Source organism: Garra rufa, chromosome 6, assembly GCF_049309525.1.
Source record: "Garra rufa chromosome 6, GarRuf1.0, whole genome shotgun sequence".
Taxonomy (NCBI): domain Eukaryota; kingdom Metazoa; phylum Chordata; class Actinopteri; order Cypriniformes; family Cyprinidae; genus Garra; species Garra rufa.
The window spans coordinates 47,330,791-47,353,771 of NC_133366.1; the positions used below are offsets into that span (position 1 = coordinate 47,330,791).

Here is a 22,981-nt window from a genome sequence, read left to right on the forward strand (position 1 = left end):
GCACACGTCTACGGTGCGGCTCCTATGTGGCCACCAATGATTGTCACTCTCCGCATGTGTTTCAGCCACGGCTCCGCATGTGTTTGGACCCTCTATACTGCACATGTCAACGGCGCGGCTCCAGCGCAGCTACTGGAGCAGTTCACGGACACTTTAGTCAATGCTCGCGTTTATACAAGCCGCCCTGCGGCTCGCTGAAACATCCCACAAGCATCTGTCCACGCTACATCGCTCCCCACCCGCCAACGATTCGAATTTCTGTAGGCAGGATTTATTTGAATGATATTCTAATGGACTGCATTGTGACATCATAGCATCCGAAAACAAATGCTGTAGTCCAAAGGAGCCGTTCTTTGTAGTTCTTGAAAAGGGATTTTTTAAAAACTAAACATAAACTCCCTTTGGAGTGGACTTTGAGATTTGTAACTTTGTAGATGTTTTTATGCCCAAACATTCACACCACACACTAGCTAAAATTCAAAAAGTGAAAAAGCATAATAGGACCCCTTTAAAGTGAAAATGAAAGTTAGACCTGCATGTAGAAATACAGCCTCTGAGAACTGGCATCACATCACACCTACACATCATAAGGAGCACAAGACAGTTAATAATAGTTCTGTGATTCTTCTTATTACTCTGTTCAATTTAAAGGGTTTTGTGGTTTTCTGATGTGTGGTGTTATCTTTTGAGTTTATAAGGGAGAAAAAGACAAAAGCTTGCAAATGGGGCAAGGTGAATCAACGCAAAATGATGGTAAGTACTGCATACCTTTAGAATAATGGGATTGTCTCTGATAACTGATATGATAATTTACTTTTCAAATAAATGTTCCATCTATTTAATCTATTTAAATTTGATCTATTTAATATAAATTCATAAAATGTATCAGTTTATCAAAATTAACTTACAATATTCAAAATCTACGTATAAAAAGTTTTCACCAGTTTCTACTTAAAAACTTAAGTTTAGCAGCTGCCTTAAAATTTTAAGTTAAATTAACTTATGTCATTTCAACTCACAAGTTAAATCAACTCATTTTTATTGTAATAAGTTCAAATGACTTGTAGTTTTAAGCTGATTTAACTTAATATTTTAAGGCACCTGCTGAACTTAGGTTTTTAAGTTGAATCTGGTGAAAACTTTTTTACAGTGTATTTGAATGACCTGATTTAATCTGCTTGGATCACTCCCAGGTGTTATCAGAATACAGTAACCAGGCAAGGACTGAACTTCAAGTATTTAACTTAACTTTATCAGTTTGAGCATACAATGTCCAAATTAGATTGCAAGAATTGGCGTAGTTCTGAAACAGAAATAAGCAAATAAGTTAATAGCAAATAAATACATTATTGTAATGATAATTACACACAGAAATTATCTATATAAAGTATGTAATATACACAAATCTAATCTGTAGTTGATGGAAAAAATAGCGCTCTACTGCGGCAGACTGTCAGGTATATAGAAAAGTGGCTGGCTGTTGTGGTATACTTTCCGTTTTCCGTTCCTATCTGTTGCTTTGGCTACATGAACCGCACCCTGTTCCAAAGGGATCCTATTTGTTCCACTCGAATCCACACCACATGACGTCATGTGTCTTCTACTGTCAGGCTCAGTGGCAAAAAGTGTGTATAAGGCACATAGCAACCTCAAGAAGGACGCTCGCATTCACACTTCTGAAACCTAATGTGACAAATAGGGCACCCATTCGGTCTTGTACACATCATGGACATGCTGGGTAATGGCTACTTAACCTCAAAACAGCAAGCGCATGTTATGTTAGTCCATTACACAACTGTAACAAATGTCAGCTTATGTTGACCACAAGTTGGTGGTGGTCATGGATATTGAGTGCATCCCATCGTAATTTCTAATGAATTATACTATTGGTGTTACAAGCATCCTCTGTCTCCCATTTTTAAGTAGATTACACACTATATGTACATTTTTTTTACAGAACTGGATAAAGCATGAGGACATTTGACTGGGGGTAAGCTACATGTATAAAGGTTATGTGGACAAGTGCTTTTTTTCTGTAGAAAGCCCAAATACAAACTAAAATTATATTTGGGCCTATCTATGTAAAATATACATTGTTTCATACATATTTGTTTTGAATATATCTGACCTCTGAATAAATCTCTTTTGATGTCGATGTTGTTGTTTTTTTAATTTGTTTTGTTTTGTTTTTTACATTAAAGGTCATTGTGTGCAGGCTTTTTCTTTTAATTATAAAATGAAGTACATCTGGTTTTAAATGATTAACTTTAAAACATAAACTATAAATGTTTTTAAAAATGGGGATTTTATAAAAAACATTTGGAAAACTTGTGGAAATTGACAAAATTATATTTAATATTAGCTAAATAAATAACCTTTGAATAATTATCCTCAAACAAAAAGATTCAAATGTTTCTTCTATAGTCTCATGCATTATTTTTTATTTATTACGTGTACAGATACTTTTGTCACTTGTTTTTTGTAGAGAGAAGGAAGTGCTGAAAAGACGTTTAGAAAATGTTACTCTGAGTAATCCAGATGTGAAAAACATCAAAATCCTGCTGGCTGGACAAATTGGAGCAGGGAAGTCCAGCTTTATTAACTCTGTCATTAGTGCCTTTCAAGGAGAAATAGTTTATGAAGCACTAGCTGATGGGTTGGGATCAGCTAAACAAAGAGTAGGCATTATTTGATTTTTTTTATTGCACATACATCTTTGCTGCTAAGATTGTAGGAATTTAATCACCATCCAAACTAGACATTTGTTCAAAATCGTAAGCATTGTGTGATATTTAAAAATGCATTGTGTTGCTATTTTTTCTTTTACAGCTGACAGTATACCACATCCGAAGTGCAAATGCAGATTTGCCTTTTGAAATCTGTGACATAGCAGGCTTAGAACCTGATAAAATATCTGAATGTCAACCAGATGACATTGTCAATGCCATATATGGCCATGTGAAAGAGGGATATAAAGTAATATATTCACTACATTCATTTGATTTTAAATTAAATGAAATATGTGCAATATCTCTCACATTTTCTGCATTTTGACTTTATTTCACATAGTTCAGCAAAGATGATTCACTCAAAAAGGGCAATGAACATTACAATGAAACCCCTTCACTGTCTGATCAAGCATTCTGCATGGTTTACGTCATAGATGCAAATACAATACAATTTACAGATGATAAGATACTTGTCGAAAAGTTGAGGATCATCCGCCAGAAAATCAGTGATAATGGTAAAAACTTTTTATCTTATTTTTAAAGATAACTTATAAATATTTGATGTACATTTCAACAATTGATTCAGATGCTCTATAGTATGTGTGTGTGTGTGTGTGTGTGTGTGTGTGTGTGTGTGTGTGTGTGTGTGTGTGTGTGTATCTATCTATCTATATATATATATATATATATAAATAAATTTGGGTTAAAATCAATTAGACATTGTTTCTTGTTCTGGTAATTCCACAAGTGATTGTCATGACTAAAGTGGATGAAGTATGTTCACTGGTCAAAAGTGATCTAAAGAAGATCTACACTAGCAAGAAGGTCAAGGAGAAGGTAGGTCATTTGATCATCTATGCATGTTGCTTCTAAATTTTTGCAAACAATTTTGCATTCTGTTCCTGTCCAGATGGAGTTGTGCAGCACCAAAGTGTGTGTGTCAATGAGCCACATCTTCCCAGTGAAAAACTACCATGATGAGATTAACACAAATGATAATGTTGATGTTTTGATTCTCAAGGCATTTGATCAGATTGTGCGTTCTGCTAATGCAAGACTGAGGCGTGGTGCTTCCAGCTTATGAGTTTTTAGGACAAAACCATCAATGATAGTATATCATCATCATACACACACACACACACACACACACACACACACACACACACACACACACACACACACACACACACACACACACACACACACACACACACACACACACACACACACACACACATGTTGGGTTTACATGTTTTATGGGGACATTCCATAGGCGTAATGGTTTTTATACTGTACAAACCGTATTTTCTATCGCCCTAACCCTACCCTACACCTAAACCTAGCCCTCACAGGAGATTGTGCACACTTTTACTTCCTCATATAAGTCAGATATTGAAGTGAACTGCTGCTTCTGTCATTCCTCTGAAGAAGACTTCATTCATTTGTTTTGGCAATGCACCTATACAGAAAAATTTTGGTCAGATTTTGTTATATTTATTCAAACTTATTTTGTAAGTGACTTTTCTTTTTGCTTTAACCCTCTGGGGACTGAGGGTGTTTTTGGGCCCTGAAAAAGTTTTGACATGCCCTGACATTTGTGCTTTTTTCAGTATCTTAAAAACATATGAATGGCCCAAATCTGATTATATTGTAATCAGCACAATTTGGGCTACAATAATATGGAAGCAACATGAATGTACATGTTGGTGTTTTTGAGAAAACAACGTTTATGCGTGCTTAGTGAAAAACAAAATTTTTGAAGTCACTGAAATAAAGTCATGAAACACATACAGAATATTTGTTCACAAGACTTTGAGAACTGGATGTGTTAGGCTAGAGTTTTTTCTATCAAATGATGTGAAAATCATCTCGTTCACTTGTTTACACAAAACAGTATATTGATTTAAATTTTTGAAGACACTTTTTGTTTAGAATAGCTGTATGCGAAGAAGGCGTGAATGATCATGAATAATGCTGTGATTCACACCTGAGAAGACAAAGACCTGCATAATGAGCCGCATAATTAGTTATTCAGTCAGATGACTGAGAGGAACAAAGGAATGAATGAAGGAGGAATATAAGGACAAAATATGTTTGTAGCTTATTTTGAATAGATTTATTTATCAAGAAAAATAACTTGAGATTCACTTGTGAACTTCTTTAACATCTGAAGATGGTACAGTGCTCTCAGGAAAACAGTTTGAGGAGACACAAGTAAATGTCAGCAGGATTCATGTGTTGAGCAGGTTTACAATCACTAAAAACAACAAAACAAAACATCTGTGAGCATGTTAATATCAACAGCATCATACTATTTATTTATATATATATTATGATTTTGTAGTCATAGACCCACGCATTTTGTACAAACGTAAAAAGGACATTTTATATCTGAGAAACTAATAAAAAGTTTATCGTGTTAAACATCCATTCGAGAACACAGTATTAATACATATTGTCAAAACATACACTAAGTGTAAACCCTCATATTACATCCTACTGTTGTAAGATACATTAATTACTAAATAAATAATTATGATCTTATAGTCAAACATAAGCATGCTTTGTGTGAATACAAAGAAACTAGGCTATATTATAACTGTTAAGCTTAAATGTGAACACTATAACCTTTATATTGCATCATTCTTTATTGAACAGACTATTAAAAACATACTGGCATCGTTAGTCATTTAGATGCAGTGAAATGAAACGTACTTTATAATGTTTCACTTGCTGTAGTCAGGAATTATAGTTGGCAAAAAGTCTTAACTGGTAAAATGTTTGCACATTCTGTCAAAGTAATAACTAACAAGTAGGCTAATAAGAGAAAAAAAAAACTTACTCATGTCTTCTGAAGTACGTTTTATTCCTGACAGAGTCTTCTTCCAGAAATGACTAACTTGAACTAAGTTTCTCCTTTGTTTACCGTGATGTGGGCGTCTACTTTTGGCGCGGCGCCCTCACGTGGACGATTTGAATATGAATAGCGAACAGCTCGTGGGCGTGATCTAATTATAAAATAATGAAGCAGACCGGAGAGACTGGACATCGTGTTGGTTTCATATTGATTATTTTATCACAGGATATTTGTTTTCGGTAAAACTTACTTCGTTTAAAAGTATACATATCAAGCTTTGTCTAGACATATTGCTCATGTCTCTGTGTTGTATATTGGCTGAGTTATAGTCTATTTTACCGACGCGTTTCTGAATGAAGATCACGGAGATCAACGCGGCAGACAGCACACCCTTTTTGTTTTCTTTATTTTGCAAAATCACAATGTTTTTTTGATTTTGTGAGTATATACAAATAAAAGTAGACCCTTTACAGATTCGATTGATGTACTGCTTTTATCTGTACAATCAGAAATGACAAAGTAATTAAAGTTCCTTTTGGGAAACTGCCTCAAAACGCCCCAGGGCGTTTTTCGTCCCCAGGGGGTTAAAGATGCTTTCTTTGGATTGTTTGGATACTCAAAAGAGAATATAGGGAAATATTACATCATTAATTTATGTTTGCTGTTAGCTAAATTTCACATTCACAAACAAAAATTTACTGGCTCTAAACCTCTTTTCTTCTTGTTCAGAGTGGACTTGGGAAAGTATATGGAAACTATCCAAAGTTCTGTTAATTTGAAAGCATTGAAAACTGTATCCTTATATTCTTCATTTGTGTCTCCTTGAGATGTAATTGTATTTGGTTTATTATCCTGGCAACAAGTCTGTCTTTTTTGTGTGTGTGTGTGTGTGTGTGTGTGTGTGTGTGTGTGTGTGTGTGTGTTTTTGTCTTTTGCCTTTTTCTGCTCTTCTTCTGCATAAAATGCATAAGTTTGTGCATTTTGCTCCCTACTGAACTATTGTGCAATTACATAATTTTTATTATCAACTGGCATTACGTTTTAGCTCATTCAGCATCTAGGTCATCATGGTAGCAGAGAATCAACATACTATCATTTTACTCGGTTATATAACCCCTATATAACTCTACTATACGTGATAGAAAAATGCTAATAACAATATGTCTTTTCAAGAAATGATATTTGCTCATTAATTATAAACCACTATCTTAAAATTACACAGTAAATTTCCAAAGAACTAGCCTTTTGGTTTTGCAGCAGTAAGCTGGTATGACCCAAAAAGTAGTTGTCTACGCTCATCATACTTTTGAAGTACCACTAAGTTTTGTAAGGCATCCAATTTGCTCCAGCTGTCCAAGCATGTTGCTTCATGTTACAAAAGCACAAACCAATTTCAATGAAAAAGGCTGAATGTTAATATACTCACAAAATTAATAGTTATGTAAATAGAAAATGTCATAGAATAAAAAGCCATGTAAAAATGACAAGAGAAGGCATGGTATGCTATTCTGAATTCAACAAGTCTGCATAAACTGTGTATCTAAATAAAATCATAATAAACTCAACAAACTTCTTGTTGGATGCATGTTATTTGACGGTCAGTATCTATATTGTATGTGAGGACTCAAGACAACCAGCAGAGGGCATACATGAGCTTTGAACACATCTTTGTTACGCTGGTGGATGTCGCAAAGAAGACTTATTATAAAAAGGCGTGGCGCAACATTTGTCCTTTCTTTCTTTGTTCAGCGAACTTTTGGGAGGTGAAAATATTGCAACACAACATGACCTCTTTAGGAAACCGCTTTGTGGTTGTAAGCATGTAAGTTTTGTTTTTTTTGTTCAGCGTTTCTTTACCGCCTCAACACGTGTTTGTAAATTAAGACTATCATTGTGAAGATATAGTAATGGATGTATAAGTATTGTCTCTATTGTGTGTGATTACGTTAAACTCCCAAGCATCCCGTTAGATTGTCGTTTGAGGGCTTGAGTTGGGTTTACACATGAACTGCATTAACTTATGTAATTTATCTTTATGGTCTTGTAGATTCTCCAGCCTGCCACGTGATGGGAGTGCTGAAGCACGTGGCCTTGGATGATTTGCGCCATAGGCTTTTGTACATGTTGAACATCTGCGTTTGATGCATCGATTATAAATCGCAATTAACGCGATGCATCGTTAAATTGGTGGTAAGTGAGCTATGTTTGGTCAACAAAATGTGTTTGGTCTTGAATAAATGTGACTTTGAGCCGCTGATGACTTATTACATTTTTCTGACACCTCGTATGAACGTTGCGTTGCAGCAGCTGATTATAAATTGTAGTCTGAGGCTCTTTTGCTTGATGCGTGTTGTGCTTTATTTTAATTTACCAATTATTGTTAGTCTTTTGATAATACTGATGTGGTTCTATGTGAAAATTACCATCTGTTGTGCAAATGTGATTAAACCCCCTTTTTTGTGAAATTAAGCTCCAATTAGAGAAGCACCTCTTTGACCTAATTGGTCAAAGTTTGTAAACTTTTGTTTGCCATTTTAAAAGTATGCTTGTTACTAACATTCCTTGTTGTTTGTCAGCTTTCACCAATGATAAGAATGAAGTTCCCAACTGCAAAAGTGTTATGACCTCATAAGAGGTGAGAACCTTTAATTTTCTACTCTTAACATATTTTTTTTCTGCCTGGTTCATTTCAATCCAGGTTGTGGTAATGAATTGCATTTTTATAATGACAGGTTTTGACTGCAATGATGAAAAACGTTTGCTAAGCTGATTCATGGTTAATGAGTCTGATTGTAAACTCTCTCCCTGAGCTGTGCTGAACACTATGCTAAGATGAATCTCTGGTGTGGTTGAGTCAATCTATGTATGCTTGGTTATGGTGCACCTTTTATATCGTAGTCTTTGTTATTTGCAGATGAAAGACCAAGAAGTCAATTTGATGAGTTAAATTGGTGGTAAGTGAACTGAGCTTGAACAACAAACTATGTTTGATATTGAATGAATGTGACTTTGAGCCACTGATGACTTCTAACACTTTTCTGACACCTCGTATGAATGCTGCAATGCAGCAGCTGATTATAAGTTCTAGTCTGAGGCTCTTTTGCTTTATACATGTGATTTTTGTACATGAGATGATTTGATTTTTGCTTTCGTAAATTTGGTCTAGGAACCAGACCATTATTGCTTTCCATGTCTTGCTATAAGAGACATGGAAATTCATTGGTCAGAGTGTGGAAATTTGACTTGTGGTGTTTGGCATTTAGGTTATGCTTGCTGCTAATGTTCTTTTGTTTCTGTCAGCTTTCACCAATGGTAGAAATGTTACTACCTCAGGAACAATGTGGCCTCGTAAGAGGTGAGACCCTTTCGTTTTCTTCCCACAAATTATATTTTGTTTGTTTTCTGGTTCATGTTAGTCAGTGTGCCTTAGGCATGAGTGCCATATGTAATCGCAGTGTCCTGATATCCAGCCGTATCTCGTCTGTGAGTGTGATGTTGCATTAATACAACAATTTGACTGCACAAGTGTGTAAATGCATAAACAAAATGACCATTTAACAGTTAAGCCCAAGCCTCTGTTACTAATTTGAAAACTTTAATCTAAAACTAATAACGAAGGAATGTAAAGTTGCTTTATTAAAAGCTTATTGTATTACTGTATTAAAAGCAGTATTGTGTGTAGTAGAATATTATGATCGATGGACTGGGTGAGTGTGATTACCTGCATCTGTTACAGCATTAATTCTTCAGATCAATCTCATTAAACATTTTTAAATATTTGCTGAGAAAAACGTTGTCTTTGTCAGAGTTGGGGTTTATTTTTCAGTATAAAAGTCTTTACTGCTCTAACTAAAATCACCATCACAAACACACGCCATTTCTCAAGACTAAACACTTATGAAATGCTACCATTTTATATAATGTATTTATTGAAAATTTAACAAACACAACCGCCATATGAGTTGCTAGGCAATTCGGTTAAAAGTACAAAGTCAGCTTTCTGATAAGCAAAACTATTTGTTCTGGAACAAATATATTATCAAGACCAAAGACTGCCATTAGATTTAACCACTAGAGACATTAGAGCCAGCGGTGATGCTCTGGAGCTCACATGCAAATTTTAAATAGATGTAGTTAAACTATTTAAATTTCAAACAAGTATATTCTCACCTAAAACGCTCCTAAAACTAAATTTCCATGACACAAAACCGTATTTTTATAGTGGATTTGGGCTTCCATGACACTCTGAGAACTACGGCAACTTCAGCAAGTGGAGTAATAGAAACGGTAAAACTGCTTTTGGAGTTCTGTTGGACTCTAATATCAACACTCTTATCAGCCAATCAGATTTGAGAGCCAGAAATTTATCTTTGGAGTGGTTGAGGCTGCGCAACCAACTCAATGTAAGCTTTGCTATGGTGCACCTTTTACATCTTGGTCTTTATTTGCAGATGTAAGAAGACCAAAAAATCCATTTGGTGGCATGTTCGGAATGGCACTTCGGCTTCTGGGACTAATGTTCTTATGTAATTTTGAAACCGTTAATATAGTGTTAAATGTATGTGCTTTTGTTGATATATTTGGATTCAATGCCTTTTTCAATAAAATATGAACAAAAAAAACCTTGTGTTGTGTATCGCTGTCTGGACATTGAGTGATACTGGAGTGGTGTGACACATTTCATGTGGAGGTTTAACTTGTAAGTTTGGTGTCTTCTGATGATAAAATGATACACTCATTTGTGTCTCTACCATTTATGAATCCTCCTAAAACCATTAATTTGCTAGCAAATGCAAGAGCATATGGCATGCGTCCAATATCTGAGTGTGGACACACTGATCTAATCAACAATACATTGTATAAAACCCAGCATCCTACACGGATGATCCACTCGTTTCTGACGCCAGGAAGACCGGGTTCCTGAGACCGTTACTTGCTCTCTACTTCCGGATTACTGCTCATAATGTTCGCTTCATTGTGTAGCTCATCACCCGAATGAGATTTCGGAGCGTTTGTTTTAAGATTAGTGTTGGTCTGAAAGACGGAGCTGTTTGTAAAAGCTCTGAAACCCATCTCCACTACGTTTTCATCTGGATTGGCGCAACTGTTGGATTTACGCGTTTAAATGAAACTTGTAAGGTGAGTAAATATGCCGTCGTAGGAGATGAAATGTGAAATTGTATTCAATCAACGTTAGCGACAGTTTTGTAATTAGCAAGTAAGCGTGTTGTCAATGGAGTCGAGCTGTCTTTTGTGATGTGACACCCACGCCACAAAGGCTAAACGTTGCGTGTTTACAAGGAAAATGTTAATCTTTATTGTTAAAGTCGTGTTATGCCGTTTATACGACGGTAGTTGAATATAAATGAGTTGTGTATCGTTAATTTAAAAACGCGATGTTCCCTAAACAGATTTGTGTTGACTGACTGATGTTTTGAGGGAGTGGTAGAACAAGACGATGTTTTGATGCTTAACGAACAATTAATTGTGACTATTCAAATTCGACCATAAACGTAATCCGAGAGCATATAAAATCAAACTGAGGGATTCAGTAACGTGCACGAGCAGCTGACATCTGGATCGGCTCGGTTCATTATTCCTGGATTCGTGAGGATGTGCTGCTGATAGCAAGTGCTAATGGGAAGAGACACATTTTGAGTGATGCTGCACTGGCTCTATATGGTTTCAAGTTAATGTGGTTTCAAGTTAACATTGTTTAGGCTCAATTATGACTTTAGTAAAAAAAACAAAAAAAACAATGCATCATTACAGACTTGAGACAGAATTGAATTTTCCTCTTATCATTTTCAATGTCTAAGATAAGGATGGGTTTGTTGTTTTCAATATATATTTAAAAAGCTTATATTAAAAATGTCAGGGTTAAATCTAATTAAAACTGGAATTAATTTGAGTATTGCCTGATTTACCAAATTGTGTTTTAAAATATTAATCACTTGTTTATTTAAGATTTTTACATTATTTTTGTGATTTTCTTTTCTTTTCTTTTCTTTTTTTTGGATACTTAAGCCAGCATCGCTAAAATATTAAACGGATTGTTTGCTTGTGGGGTACATAAGTTTAAGCAAATGCTGACTGAGTGACCATGGCATGTATAATGAATACTAGTACAAATTTAGGCCATGTTATTTGGCTTACTAACAATAGAAATGAGGGCAGGTGTGTGTTATATGTGATGAACTAGATGTGGTCATTAGGAGAAACCGCTGTACTAAAATCAAATCAGTTTTGTTTGAACTAATCGCAAATTGCACCCCTCTATACATGAACGTGAGACTTGCATTTAGAAATATTATGTACTGATCAAAGTTAATTCATTTGTAATACATTGCTACAACTAATTTGTTATAATGCACTTTCTAGGAAGATAGTTTATTCAACTGGAGTTTCTCTGTTGGCAGAGAAACTGTAACGTAAACTAGTGGCCTTGAATTCAAAGTGTCACTTTTGTGGTACAAAAGAAGAAAAAAAAAAGAAACCACACATAGCCTCATTCCTATTCCGTCACAGTCTCATATGTTTCCATGACAACAGTGACATCAGCGCTGTGCTGGGATGTGTGTAAGGATGAAAGACTCCTCTGCTGTGGTTCTCTATGCCAGCCTCTGCCAGCCAACAGCAAACGTTATTGTCAGTCACATGATTATTTGGCCTACATGGTGACTAACTCATTAGCAATTACAATAAAGCAATACATACTATAAAACAACGCAATAATGCATAAATTCACTTTTTGTTTTCATGTATCAGTTTAATCTGTACATCATGCATGGAAACTTTAGAGTTTATTAAAAAGATTTTATTGAAATTACAATTTCAAAAGAACTGTATTTGTTAAACAACATTCAATCACAAATTTCAGGAGTAACGCTTTGTCCTTTAAAATATGCTTTAGGGAGGTAATAGTTAGTCATGTATTCCTTTTTTGGTTTTTAATTAGCTTTATTTCGTTCTGTATTTTATCCTTTATTTTTTAGATTTATGAACAATCGTGCACCATCTAATAAGAGATATCAGCCAACAGAATATGAGCACGCTGCTAACTGTGCCACACATGCGGTGAGTTATGTGTTTACAATCTTATTAGAATAGTTCACCCCAAAATTAAAATTGTCACCCTCAGGCCATCCAAAATGTAGATGAGTTTGTTACTCCATATGAATAGATTTGTAGAAATTTAGCATTACATCACTTGCTCACCAATGGATCTTCTGCAGTGAATGGGTGCCGTCAGAATGAGAGTCCAAACAGCTGATAAAAACAATGCGGTAATCCACAACATGTCTCCAGTCTTGTGAAGTGAAAAGGTGCATGTTTGTAAAAAAACAAATCGATCATTAAGATATTTCTTCAAACTGTTGCTTCTGGCTAAAATAGAGTTGAGGTAAAACGTTAACGTACACCTTGCAGAACCTGCAAAATGTTAAATATTTGATCAAATTAAGAGGGACCAGTGCATGTTATTTTTTTATTTAGTACTGACCTGAATAAGATATTTCACACAAAAGATGTTTATAGTCCACAAGAAAAAATGACCCCATTCAAAAGTTTACATACACTTGATGCTTAATACTGTGTTGTTACCTGAATGATCCACAGCTGTGTTTTTTTATTTGGTTTAGTGCTGGTTGAGTCCCTTGTTTGTCCTGATCAGTTAAACTGCCCGAGGTTCTTCAGAAAAATCCTTTAGGTCCCACATATTCTTTTTTTTCCCAGCATTTTTGAGATCCATCTTTTCAAACTGAGGACAACTGAGGGACTCATATGCAACTATTACAGAAGGTTCAAACACTCACTGAGGGAAAAACGATGCATTAAGAGCCAGGGTGTGAAAGCTTTTTGAATTTGAAGATCAGGGTAAATTTAAAACTTATTTTGTCTTCTGGGAAACATGTTCAAGACAAATTCAGAAGGGCAGTACTAAATGAAAAAATATGATATTTAGGCAAGAAAAGAAAAATGTACGCATCTTCATTATGTTCTAAAGTTTACACCCATGACTTTTAATGCATTGTTTTTCCTTCTGAAGTATCAGTTAGCGTTTGAACCTTCTGTAATAGTTGCATATGATTTTTTTATGAACAAGCAGCTTTTCACTTCACGAGATATTTTTAATTGGATTTGTGTGGATTACTTGTGAATTATTGCTATGTTTTTATCAGCTGTTTGAACTCTCATTCTGACGGCACCCATTCACCACAGTGGATCCATTGGTGAACAAGTGTTGCAATGTTACATTTCTAAAAGTCTGTTCCGATGAAGAAGCAAACTCATCTATATTGTTGCAAAGATTCACACATTTTCTTCCCCTTTTCAACCCTACTCATCTACGTTTTACATGGCCTGGGGGTGGGTAAATTTTAAGCAAATTTTCATTTTTGCTTAAACTATTCCTTCAATCATAATCATGTATATACAACATTAAAATTATTTCCTCTACAGTTCAAAGATGATCACGAACTGTGACTGAATTTTATTCCCAGCTCTGGATCATTCCCAGCATTGTTGGTGGGATCTTGTTGTACCTTTTATCTGATGACCACTGGGAGGAGATTTCAGCATGGCTCTACGGAGCAGGACTATCAAGCCTTTTCATCATATCCACAGTTTTCCATACTGTCTCCTGGAAGAAGTCTCATCTCCGGTAAGAGTATGACCTAAATCAGCTTTTTGAATAGGTCATATTCAGTTTGTGTACTGTGAACTCAGACAAATCTAATAAGTGTTACTTTATTTTATAGATCAGTTGAGCACTGTTTCCACATGTGTGACAGGATGGTGATCTATTTCTTCATTGCAGCATCCTACACACCATGGTGAGCTCATGGAGAGACTGAATGTTCTTTATGCATCAATTTGAGAAATTGGTTTTCAGTCTGCATTAGGGATTAATGGATTTGTGTTTGGCTGTCACAAATTGACACTGAGTTTCAGATGAGGAGATGGATAGCAATGTAAAGACCAACGGTTTAAAGGTGACCAAGGGTTCATGTTAGTAATTTTCAGTTTGTCTCCATTAAGATGTTTGAATGGAGAGTTTTTAGCAGAAATACTGATGGCGCCAAAGATTCTGATGCCACATAAAAAATGTTCCTCACTGTAAACTTTTATTTAGTTGTTAAACATTTTATTTAGTTGCATTGACTTGATTTAAAATTTCATGTCAAGCCAAACCAGTGTTTTAAGAAATTTAGGTATTTTATCAATTACATTATAACAGTGCTTTAGGTTTTAGTAGTTTTATCTTGTCCTACCCAGTTGCATAGCTTTGAGTTATGAATCTCAATTATACTTTTTTATTATATGCCAAAATTAATCCAAATTGACATATTGTACGGTGCATTCAGGATTTACAATTATGAATATTTATATTCCCTGAAAATTAAACTCTGAGACTTTCACAGATAGTTTGATGTCCAAAAATACCATTAATTAAAAATCGAATGTATTTATGTCAGGCTGACGCTGCGGGATCTTGGTCCATGGGCCGCCCATATGCGTTGGGTGGTCTGGGTAATGGCATCTGTAGGAACTGCCTATGTGTTCTTCTTCCATGAAAGGTGAGCATGTGTTTAAGACTATTGATAATCATTAATAATAATTAAGAGTGTTCATTTCTAAATTTTAGATTCACAAAATTAGATATTTGGAAGAAATAACACTGATTTTTCTAATTTGTCGATTACAGTACCCTGCATAATATTTGCTGAATGCAAACAAATATTTGTTTCTTACTCATTTTGTGGTGCTGATTCCAAAAATAGTGCCTGTTTTGTACAATTTCCCATAAAATATTATGTGCATTACATACAGTACACTACCAATCAAAAGTTTTTGGACAGTAAGAGTTTTAATGTTTGCTCAACAAGCCTGCATTTAATTTGATCCATAATACAGCAAAAGCAGTAATATTGTGAAATATTTGTACTATAACTGTGTTCTATTTGAATATATTTTAAAATGTAATTCATTCCTGTGATCAAAGCTTAGTTTTCAGCATCCTTACTGAAGTCTTCAGTGTCACATTATCCCTCAGAAATCATTCTAATATGCTGATTTGCTGTTCAAGAAACATGTATTAATATTATTATTATTATCAATATTTGAAACAGTTGATTAAATTTTTCAGGATTCTTTGATGAATAGATCCAAAGATAAGCATTTATATGAAATAAAAGGCTTTTGTAACATTATACACTATACCATTCAAAAGCTTGGAGTCAGTATAATATTTTGTGGAAAAGAAATGGTAGAAATTATTACTTTTATTTAACAAGGATGCTTTAGATTGATCGAAAGTAATGATAAAGACATTTATAATGTTACAAAAGATTTCTATTTCAGATAAATGTTGTTTCTCTGAACTTTCTATTCATCAAAGAACCCTGAAAACAATCTGTTCAGCTGTTTTCAACATAATAATAAATAAATCAGAATATTAGAATGATTTCTGAAGAATCATGTGACTGCAGTACACTGTAAAAAGTTTTCACCAGTTTCAACTTAAAAACGTAAGTTTAGCAGCTGCCTTAAGATTTTAGTTAAATCAAATAAGGCATTTAAACTTACAAGGTATATCAACTCATTTTTATTGTAATAAGTTAAAATGACTTGTAGATTTAAGCTGATTTAACTTCAAAACTTAAGGCAGCTGCTGAACTTAGGTTTTTAAGTTGAATCGGGTGAAAACTTTTTACAGTGTAATGATGCTTAAAATTCAGCTTTGAAGTCACAGGAATAAATTAGATGTTAAAATATAATTAAAAAAACAGTTATTTTAAATAGTAAAAATGAATGCAGGTTTGGTAAGCCTGAATCAAAAAACATAAAAAATCTTACTGTCCAAAAACTCGTCACTGGTAGTGTAGTTTGTCTTTCGACAAACATTGGTAAGGTGAAGAAGTCTTGTAATGTAAGCAGCAATTCTTAAAACTGCCACAAATATTTGATTTCTGTCTTTTGAGCCAGTTTACCACTATTTGTAGCCGATTTTCACTTGATATGACTGATTCAGAAAACATTATTTTATGCCTAAACCTGATTTCCACTCCTTTGCAAATTGAAAGTTAAATATTATTTTAAATACTACTTTTTATTATAAAAAAAAAAAAAAAAACATTTGACATTTGACTGCTTTTGTTGTTTTAATAGGTGCATTAAAGGATTAGTTTATACAAAAATGAAACTTTACTTAACCTCACATCACTTGCTCACCAATGGATCCTCTGCAATGCCAGAGGAGTACATTTTCAGCAATTTTTATTTTGGGTAAAATGTTCTCTTAAACCTGATACATATCAGTTAAAAAAAATCCCGAAACAATGCTAATACATATAATTTGTATTATAATACATACAATTAAAAACAGTTTTAGAAACAAAACTGTGTGCGATGTAAAGTTTTTACTGGTGTTTTTATATTCAGCATCAACAAATCAAGTAATATTAGTCTTTTTTGGCATCCTATTTAAGATGCACGGCTGTGTTATCTTTTTTCTGTAATGAAACAAGAACATCTTGAACATTTTTTTTGCTACAGGTTTTTTGCATCTATTGTGTTTCAGGTTTAAAGTCGTAGAGCTCATCTGTTACATTGCAATGGGTGTTTTCCCTGCTCTCGTCATCCTCTCCATGGTAAGAAAATGAACGCTTACTAGTTGAAAACGTTATGACAGACTAATCAGAAGCAAATTAAATGTCTGTCTGTTTTTTTATAGGCAGACAGGTCAGGTCTGTGTGAGCTGTTGGCTGGTGGCGGGTGTTATGTGTTGGGCATGCTGTTCTTTAAAAGTGATGGAATAGTGCCCTTTGCTCACGCTATATGGCACCTGTTTGTTGCAATGGGAGCAGGCATCCATTACTATGCCATCTGGAAGTACCTGTACACACCTGTCAATCTACCAACCAGTACGGCCCGGTGACACACATATGCATACACCTAATCATTTGAATATATATTTGTCACTAAAGTGCTATTAAAGCACAAACAGTATTGTTTATTTTTTCTGTTGTGTTTCTGCTAGCAGACAGTTTGACTGATGTAATTCTTGTCACTTATTAATAGGTCTTTAACTAGCACATACAACAGAAATCTAGCCTTTGTGAGACCGCAGGGGTCATTTTGGACCTGAGGCCGTGTGCAATCCTGAGACTGATAAAGGATCCAGAACAAGAACGTTTCTAGAAAAACTATGGACGTATTGCATGAAAGTTTACAATTTTTAAAAAATGTACTAAGAGGTAAAATCACTGCCAGATATTTGTAAAAACACTCATCCTGGAGAGTAATTACTTGACTACAGTTTAAAGGTTTTTCTGTAGTGTCTTTAAACCGACTTGGGATTAATCCACTAATTCTGCCACTGCCAGAGTGGAGATTGTCTTATTTATGTCAGAAATATGAGTACATTTCATATTACTGGACACAGTATAAGTTCTCCATGCTTCTAGTCTAATGTTAGTCTGTTGCATTTTTAGATGTGTATTGTCTTTGGAAAAAGCCACAAGTGCTTGGTGACAATGTCCAGGGAAAGTTTGGCCTGGACACGTCATCTGATTTAATGGTTTATTGGAAACGTTCTCTCGTATTATGATTGTGCACTTTTTGTGGTGTCTTTAAAATGTGCTTAACACATCACGTCAAAATATTATTTAATATTTTAAATAATATTAAATCAACAAATCATTTCAAGGGTTAGGTTGAGAAATAGCTCACTTTTGACTGTTTTTACAGCATTGAGACTTGCGTGGTGCCAATGTTTTACTGCATTCCACTTCAGTGAAAATCTGAAAACAAAAAGTGTTTTGTTTTAGCTGTTATTTATTCATTTCAACTTACAGCTGCTGTAGATGTTGTATTATAGATCATTTTATATGAGTACTTCATAGGGTATGAAAAACATACACTGAAAATCCTCAGCTACTTGCCTTCATCATTTAAAAAGGAGTAAAAACTACATTAAAGAAACATTAAAGAAACAGTGCACCCAAAACTAATAACTGTAATCATTTATTCAGCCCTGTTCAGTTCCATGACTGCATTTAGTTCCTTTCTTCTGTTGAATACTAAATTAAATGTTTAGCAGAATGTCCAGGCTGCTCTTTTTTATGGATAAAAAAGCCAATTGCGACATTTTGTCCCACAATTTGGACTTTACCTTTTAAAATTATGAGAATAAAAATAGAATTTAAAGGGATAGTTCACCCAAAAATTAAAATGTGATGTTTATCTGCTTACCCCCAGGGCATCCAAGATGTAGGTGACTTTGAGTTTCTTCAGTAGAACACAAACAAAGATTTTTAACTCAAACCGTTGCAGTCTGTCAGTCATATAATGGCAGTCAATGGTTGCCAAATCTTTAAGAGTGAAAAAAAAACATACACAGACAAAGCCAAATTAAACCTTGCGGCTCGTGATGATACATTGAGGTCTTGAGACACATAATGATCGGTCTGCGCAAGAAACTGAACAGTATTTATATCATTATTTACCTCTGATCCAACAGAAAGTTCAGCTGTATGGAGCACGTTTACATCTCTCTTTCAGATTTGGTAACCATTGACTGCCATTATATGACTGACAGACTGCAACGGTTTGAGTTAAAAATCTTTGTTTGTGTTCTACTGAAGAAACAAAGTCACCTACATCTTAGATGCCCTGGGGGTAAACTGATAGACCTCAAAGTTTCATTTTTGGGCGAACTATCCCTTTAAGATGTGAACTTACAATTGTGACTTTTTTCCTTGAAATTCTGACTTTAAATCTTAAACTTCTCGCAATTGCAACTTGTGCATTTCACAATTCATACTTTTCTTTGTATACCTCCTTTTGTATTCTGTGCGAGAAAGAAAATCATACAGATTTGGAACAACACAAGAGTGTAAACGATGGCAGATTTTTCACTTTTGTATGAGCTATAATACACATTTAGCGCACTTTGTGATAATACTTACTACTACTCTGCGCTTCATCGTCTATACTGGTCAAGTTTTGTAAATTTGCTCTCAGGGTTGCCATCTTTCTGGCTGAAACCATCACAATTTCTTAAGCATTCCATTTGTGTTGCGCTCCCTTAGGCCATACATAATTTAAGAACTGTTTAGCATTTAAAATAGACTTGAACATTGTAGATAACTTGTATTTTTGATCAGGGCTAATAGGAGATCCGGGGCACAACCACAGATTGTCAAGTTTTTACTTCTCAAACTACTTAACTAAAGTCTATTAAACAAGTATTTAAATTTGTATGGCCTTCACAATCATGTAAAACTCTTAACAGAACAGAATTTTTCTACAGTGTATTTATTATTGCTTTACATCATGTATTATGAATATAGAAAGTGTTTGGTCAGTAGTTGTAATCCAAGTGTACACAAATTTAGCTACAAATTCATTATAGTGTTGATATTTATGTTTGCTGTGTTAAAATTAAACAAGTGTCTCATTAGTGCTTTTTGATGAAGATGTTTTATTTAATGATGAGTGAAGTTCAGCTGAAATGTGTATGCTATTGAAACACCTCGCCTTAGTAAGTGAACATGTATTTATGCTTTTAGTGTTGCAACACTCTGTCAGGTACGTTTTTGCTCCCTTAAAGGAGTAGTTCACTTTCAGAACACAAATTTCCAGATAATGTACTCAGCCCCTTGTCATCCAAGATGTTCATGTCTTTCTTTCTTCAGTCGTAAGGAAATTATGTTTTTTGAGTAAAACATTTCAGGATTTCTCTCCATATAATGGACTTCTATGGTGCCCCCGAGTTTGAACTTTCAAAATGCGGTTTAAATGCAGCTTCAAAAAGCCGAGGAAGAAGAGTCTTATCTAGCAAAACAATCGGTTATTTTCTAAAAACTTTTACAACTTATATACTTTTTAATCTCAAATGCTCGTTTTGCCGATTTAGACAAAGATGAGCATTTGAGGTTAAAAAGTATATAAATTGTAATTTTTTAAAAGAAAATAACCGATCGTGTCGCTAGATAAGACACTTCTTTCTTGGCTGTGATCGTTTAGAGTCCTTTGAAGCTGCATTTAAACTGCATTTTGAAAGATCAAACTCGGGGGCACCATAGAAGTCTGTTATATGGAGAGAAATCCTGAAATGTTTTAGTCAAAAAACGCCATTTCTTTACAACTGAAGAAAGAAAGACATGAACATATTGGATGACAAGGGGTGAGTAAATTATCTGTACATTTTTGTTCTGAAAGTGAACTACTCCTTTAAGGATTTAGATGATAGTAAGGGCTGTGTGTGACTTAAATAGTATTTTACTTTGAACTTTTTTTTGTGCATTGATGATATAAGTCGCATTGATGATATAATTTTCTGTATACATGAGAGATACTTTTACTAATTCAGTAATTGTTATATCATTGGTGTTAAGGAAGTTGTTTCCTATAATGTTCAGTTTTGCAAGTATATCTAAATCTAGAATATGTTTGTGTATGTTTCTAAATTATGACTTTTAGTTATTCTGTTGCATTGTAAGTGTTTTGTTTTTGCCACTGTTTTATCCGTTTAGATATCTTTGTTTGGTGTATTATGCTTTATTACAGTGTTTACTTGCATTTAAGTTGATGCAATATGAAGTTTACATCCATCATACAGCTTTCACTGCCACTCAGCCTGAGATTAATACATTTAGATTTCCATTGACCTTAAATTTAGTAAAACGACACAATTAGTTTTGAATTGAAACTTGTATGATGCTTGAGGAGTTGTGTTTGTTAGTAAGAGTGCATAATGAATGTAACAAAATCCTTCCTCTTGCTTTTGAGTCACTAGAATATGCTGGATGGCTGATGTTTTATAAATGCAGTGATTAATTATAGTTTTAACATGTTAAAATGATTAAAAGCCTACTGTTTACCTCCGAATCAAGCTTTTTAACCAAGTTAAAAAAAAGACCAAATATAGCACAATTTAATACTGTTTTGCCCTGACAAATCTTACATAATGTATAATGTAGAATTTGGCGTAGTCTATTTATGACACTTGACACTAAACTGTCATACATCAGGCTGTCCTTGAGACACAAGAAATATTAATTCAGTAAAATGACTGAATCCTCTACTGAAACCAAATCCACTTGAAACCTAACCCTGACCTCACTGTAAATATCATTTGTGCCTTTTCTAGTTTGGGTGTGTTTCAGAACACTTTGAGGCTTTGTGTTGTTTCTGCTGATTTGCTCTGCATAAAAAATGTGAACCTTTCACATGAAGGTATTTGTGATTGTGATTTTGCTGCAATGTTTGTATTGCCCCAGTTTTTGTATTGTATTAAGACTATGTTATTTCATACCAATGCTTTTTATCGAAGAAACATCCTCCTCTCCGAATCATTGTTTGAGTTTTGCATTCTATGCATTTTGTATGTCTGTGGTTAATCAATAAATGCAAAGAAAAAATGCACACTGTTGAAATATTATACATGCTTTTGAACTGATGTTCATTACATTGTTTAAGCCTACTAATATAATACTTTTTAGTCACAGGTAAAGGAGTAGTACAGATTATGTACTCACCCCCTTGTCATCCAAGATGTTCATGTCTTTCTTTCTTTTAGTCGTGAGGAAATACTTTTTTTTAATAAAACATTTCAGGATTTCTCTCCATATAATGAACTTCTATGGTGCCCCTGTGTTTGAACTTACAAAATACAGCTTCAAAGGGTTCTAAACGATCACAGCCGAGGAAAAAAAGGGTCTTATCTAGCAAAACGATGGGTTATTTAAAAAAATAAATAAATAAATAAAAAATTACAATTTATATACTTTTTAGCCTCAAATGCTCGTCTTGTCTAGCATATAGTATATAAGTTGTAAATGGTTTTAGAAAATAACCAATCGTTTCGCTAGATAAGACCCTTCTTCTTTGGCTGGGATCATTTAGAGCCCTTTGAAGCTGCATTTAAACTGCATTTTGGAAGTTCAAACTCAGGGGCACCATAGAAGTCCATTATATGGAGAGAAATCCTGAAATGTTTTCTTAAAAAAAAAACAATTTCTTTACGACTTAAGAAAGAAAGACATGAACATCTTGGATGACAAAGGGTCGAGTACATCTTTAAATTCTTGTTCTGAAAATGAACTACTCCTTTAATTTTGAATACAGTCCTACTGCAGGACAGTTTTCACATTTTAACCAAATTTTTATACATAAAATCCATGTTCTTTTGCTAAAATAGACAAATGTGTTCATTTGATGTAAATAAAGTTTAGTAAAAAAAAAAAAAAAAAGAACATACAACTAACATCTGTATAAATAATTGTAATATCTCTAGCTAGCAGTTCCACCACCACACCAGCAGATGTCACAGTTTTAGTTTGGTTTTACTTTGTTGTGATCATTTGCTTTAAAGGATTATTCTTTTTGA

The 22,981-nt window shown here is 34.3% G+C and overlaps 2 protein-coding genes, 1 long non-coding RNA gene and 2 other non-coding genes across 7 annotated transcripts; all 5 read left to right on the forward strand.

The window, feature by feature from the left end:
* The first annotated feature begins 1,970 nt into the window (after nt 1–1,970).
* Nucleotides 1,971–3,813, forward strand: LOC141336965 (interferon-induced protein 44-like). Its single transcript, XM_073842686.1, has 6 exons — nt 1,971–1,990; nt 2,486–2,678; nt 2,830–2,976; nt 3,070–3,245; nt 3,467–3,566; nt 3,640–3,813. Exons 1-6 carry the CDS (start codon nt 1,971–1,973, stop codon nt 3,811–3,813), a joined length of 810 nt encoding a protein of 269 aa, XP_073698787.1.
* A 3,460-nt stretch (nt 3,814–7,273) lies between these two features.
* Nucleotides 7,274–10,196, forward strand: LOC141336659 (uncharacterized). Of its 2 annotated transcripts, XR_012355724.1 has the most exons (5): nt 7,274–7,408; nt 7,634–7,776; nt 8,163–8,221; nt 8,501–8,941; nt 10,038–10,196. It is a non-coding gene; the product is annotated as an uncharacterized lncRNA (long non-coding RNA). The 2 variants fall into 2 exon arrangements; XR_012355723.1 differs by having other exon boundaries at nt 8,501–10,196.
* LOC141337549 (small nucleolar RNA SNORD60) lies at nt 7,835–7,920 on the forward strand. Its single transcript, XR_012355782.1, has one exon. It is a non-coding gene; the product is annotated as a small nucleolar RNA SNORD60 (small nucleolar RNA).
* LOC141337548 (small nucleolar RNA SNORD60) lies at nt 8,599–8,684 on the forward strand. Its single transcript, XR_012355781.1, has one exon. It is a non-coding gene; the product is annotated as a small nucleolar RNA SNORD60 (small nucleolar RNA).
* Nucleotides 10,197–10,489: 293 nt separating the features above from the next.
* LOC141336658 (monocyte to macrophage differentiation factor 2) lies at nt 10,490–21,996 on the forward strand. 2 transcript variants are annotated; one of them, XM_073842373.1, is made up of 8 exons: nt 10,490–10,725; nt 12,582–12,663; nt 14,088–14,248; nt 14,346–14,420; nt 15,063–15,164; nt 17,168–17,237; nt 17,321–17,510; nt 17,668–21,996. In XM_073842373.1, the coding sequence occupies exons 1-8, from the start codon at nt 10,712–10,714 to the stop codon at nt 17,673–17,675; spliced, it is 702 nt and encodes a 233-aa protein (XP_073698474.1). In that variant the 5' UTR covers nt 10,490–10,711; the 3' UTR covers nt 17,676–21,996. The 2 variants fall into 2 exon arrangements, with proteins under 2 accessions (XP_073698474.1, XP_073698473.1); XM_073842372.1 differs by having other exon boundaries at nt 17,321–21,996.
* Nucleotides 21,997–22,981: the final 985 nt, after the last annotated feature.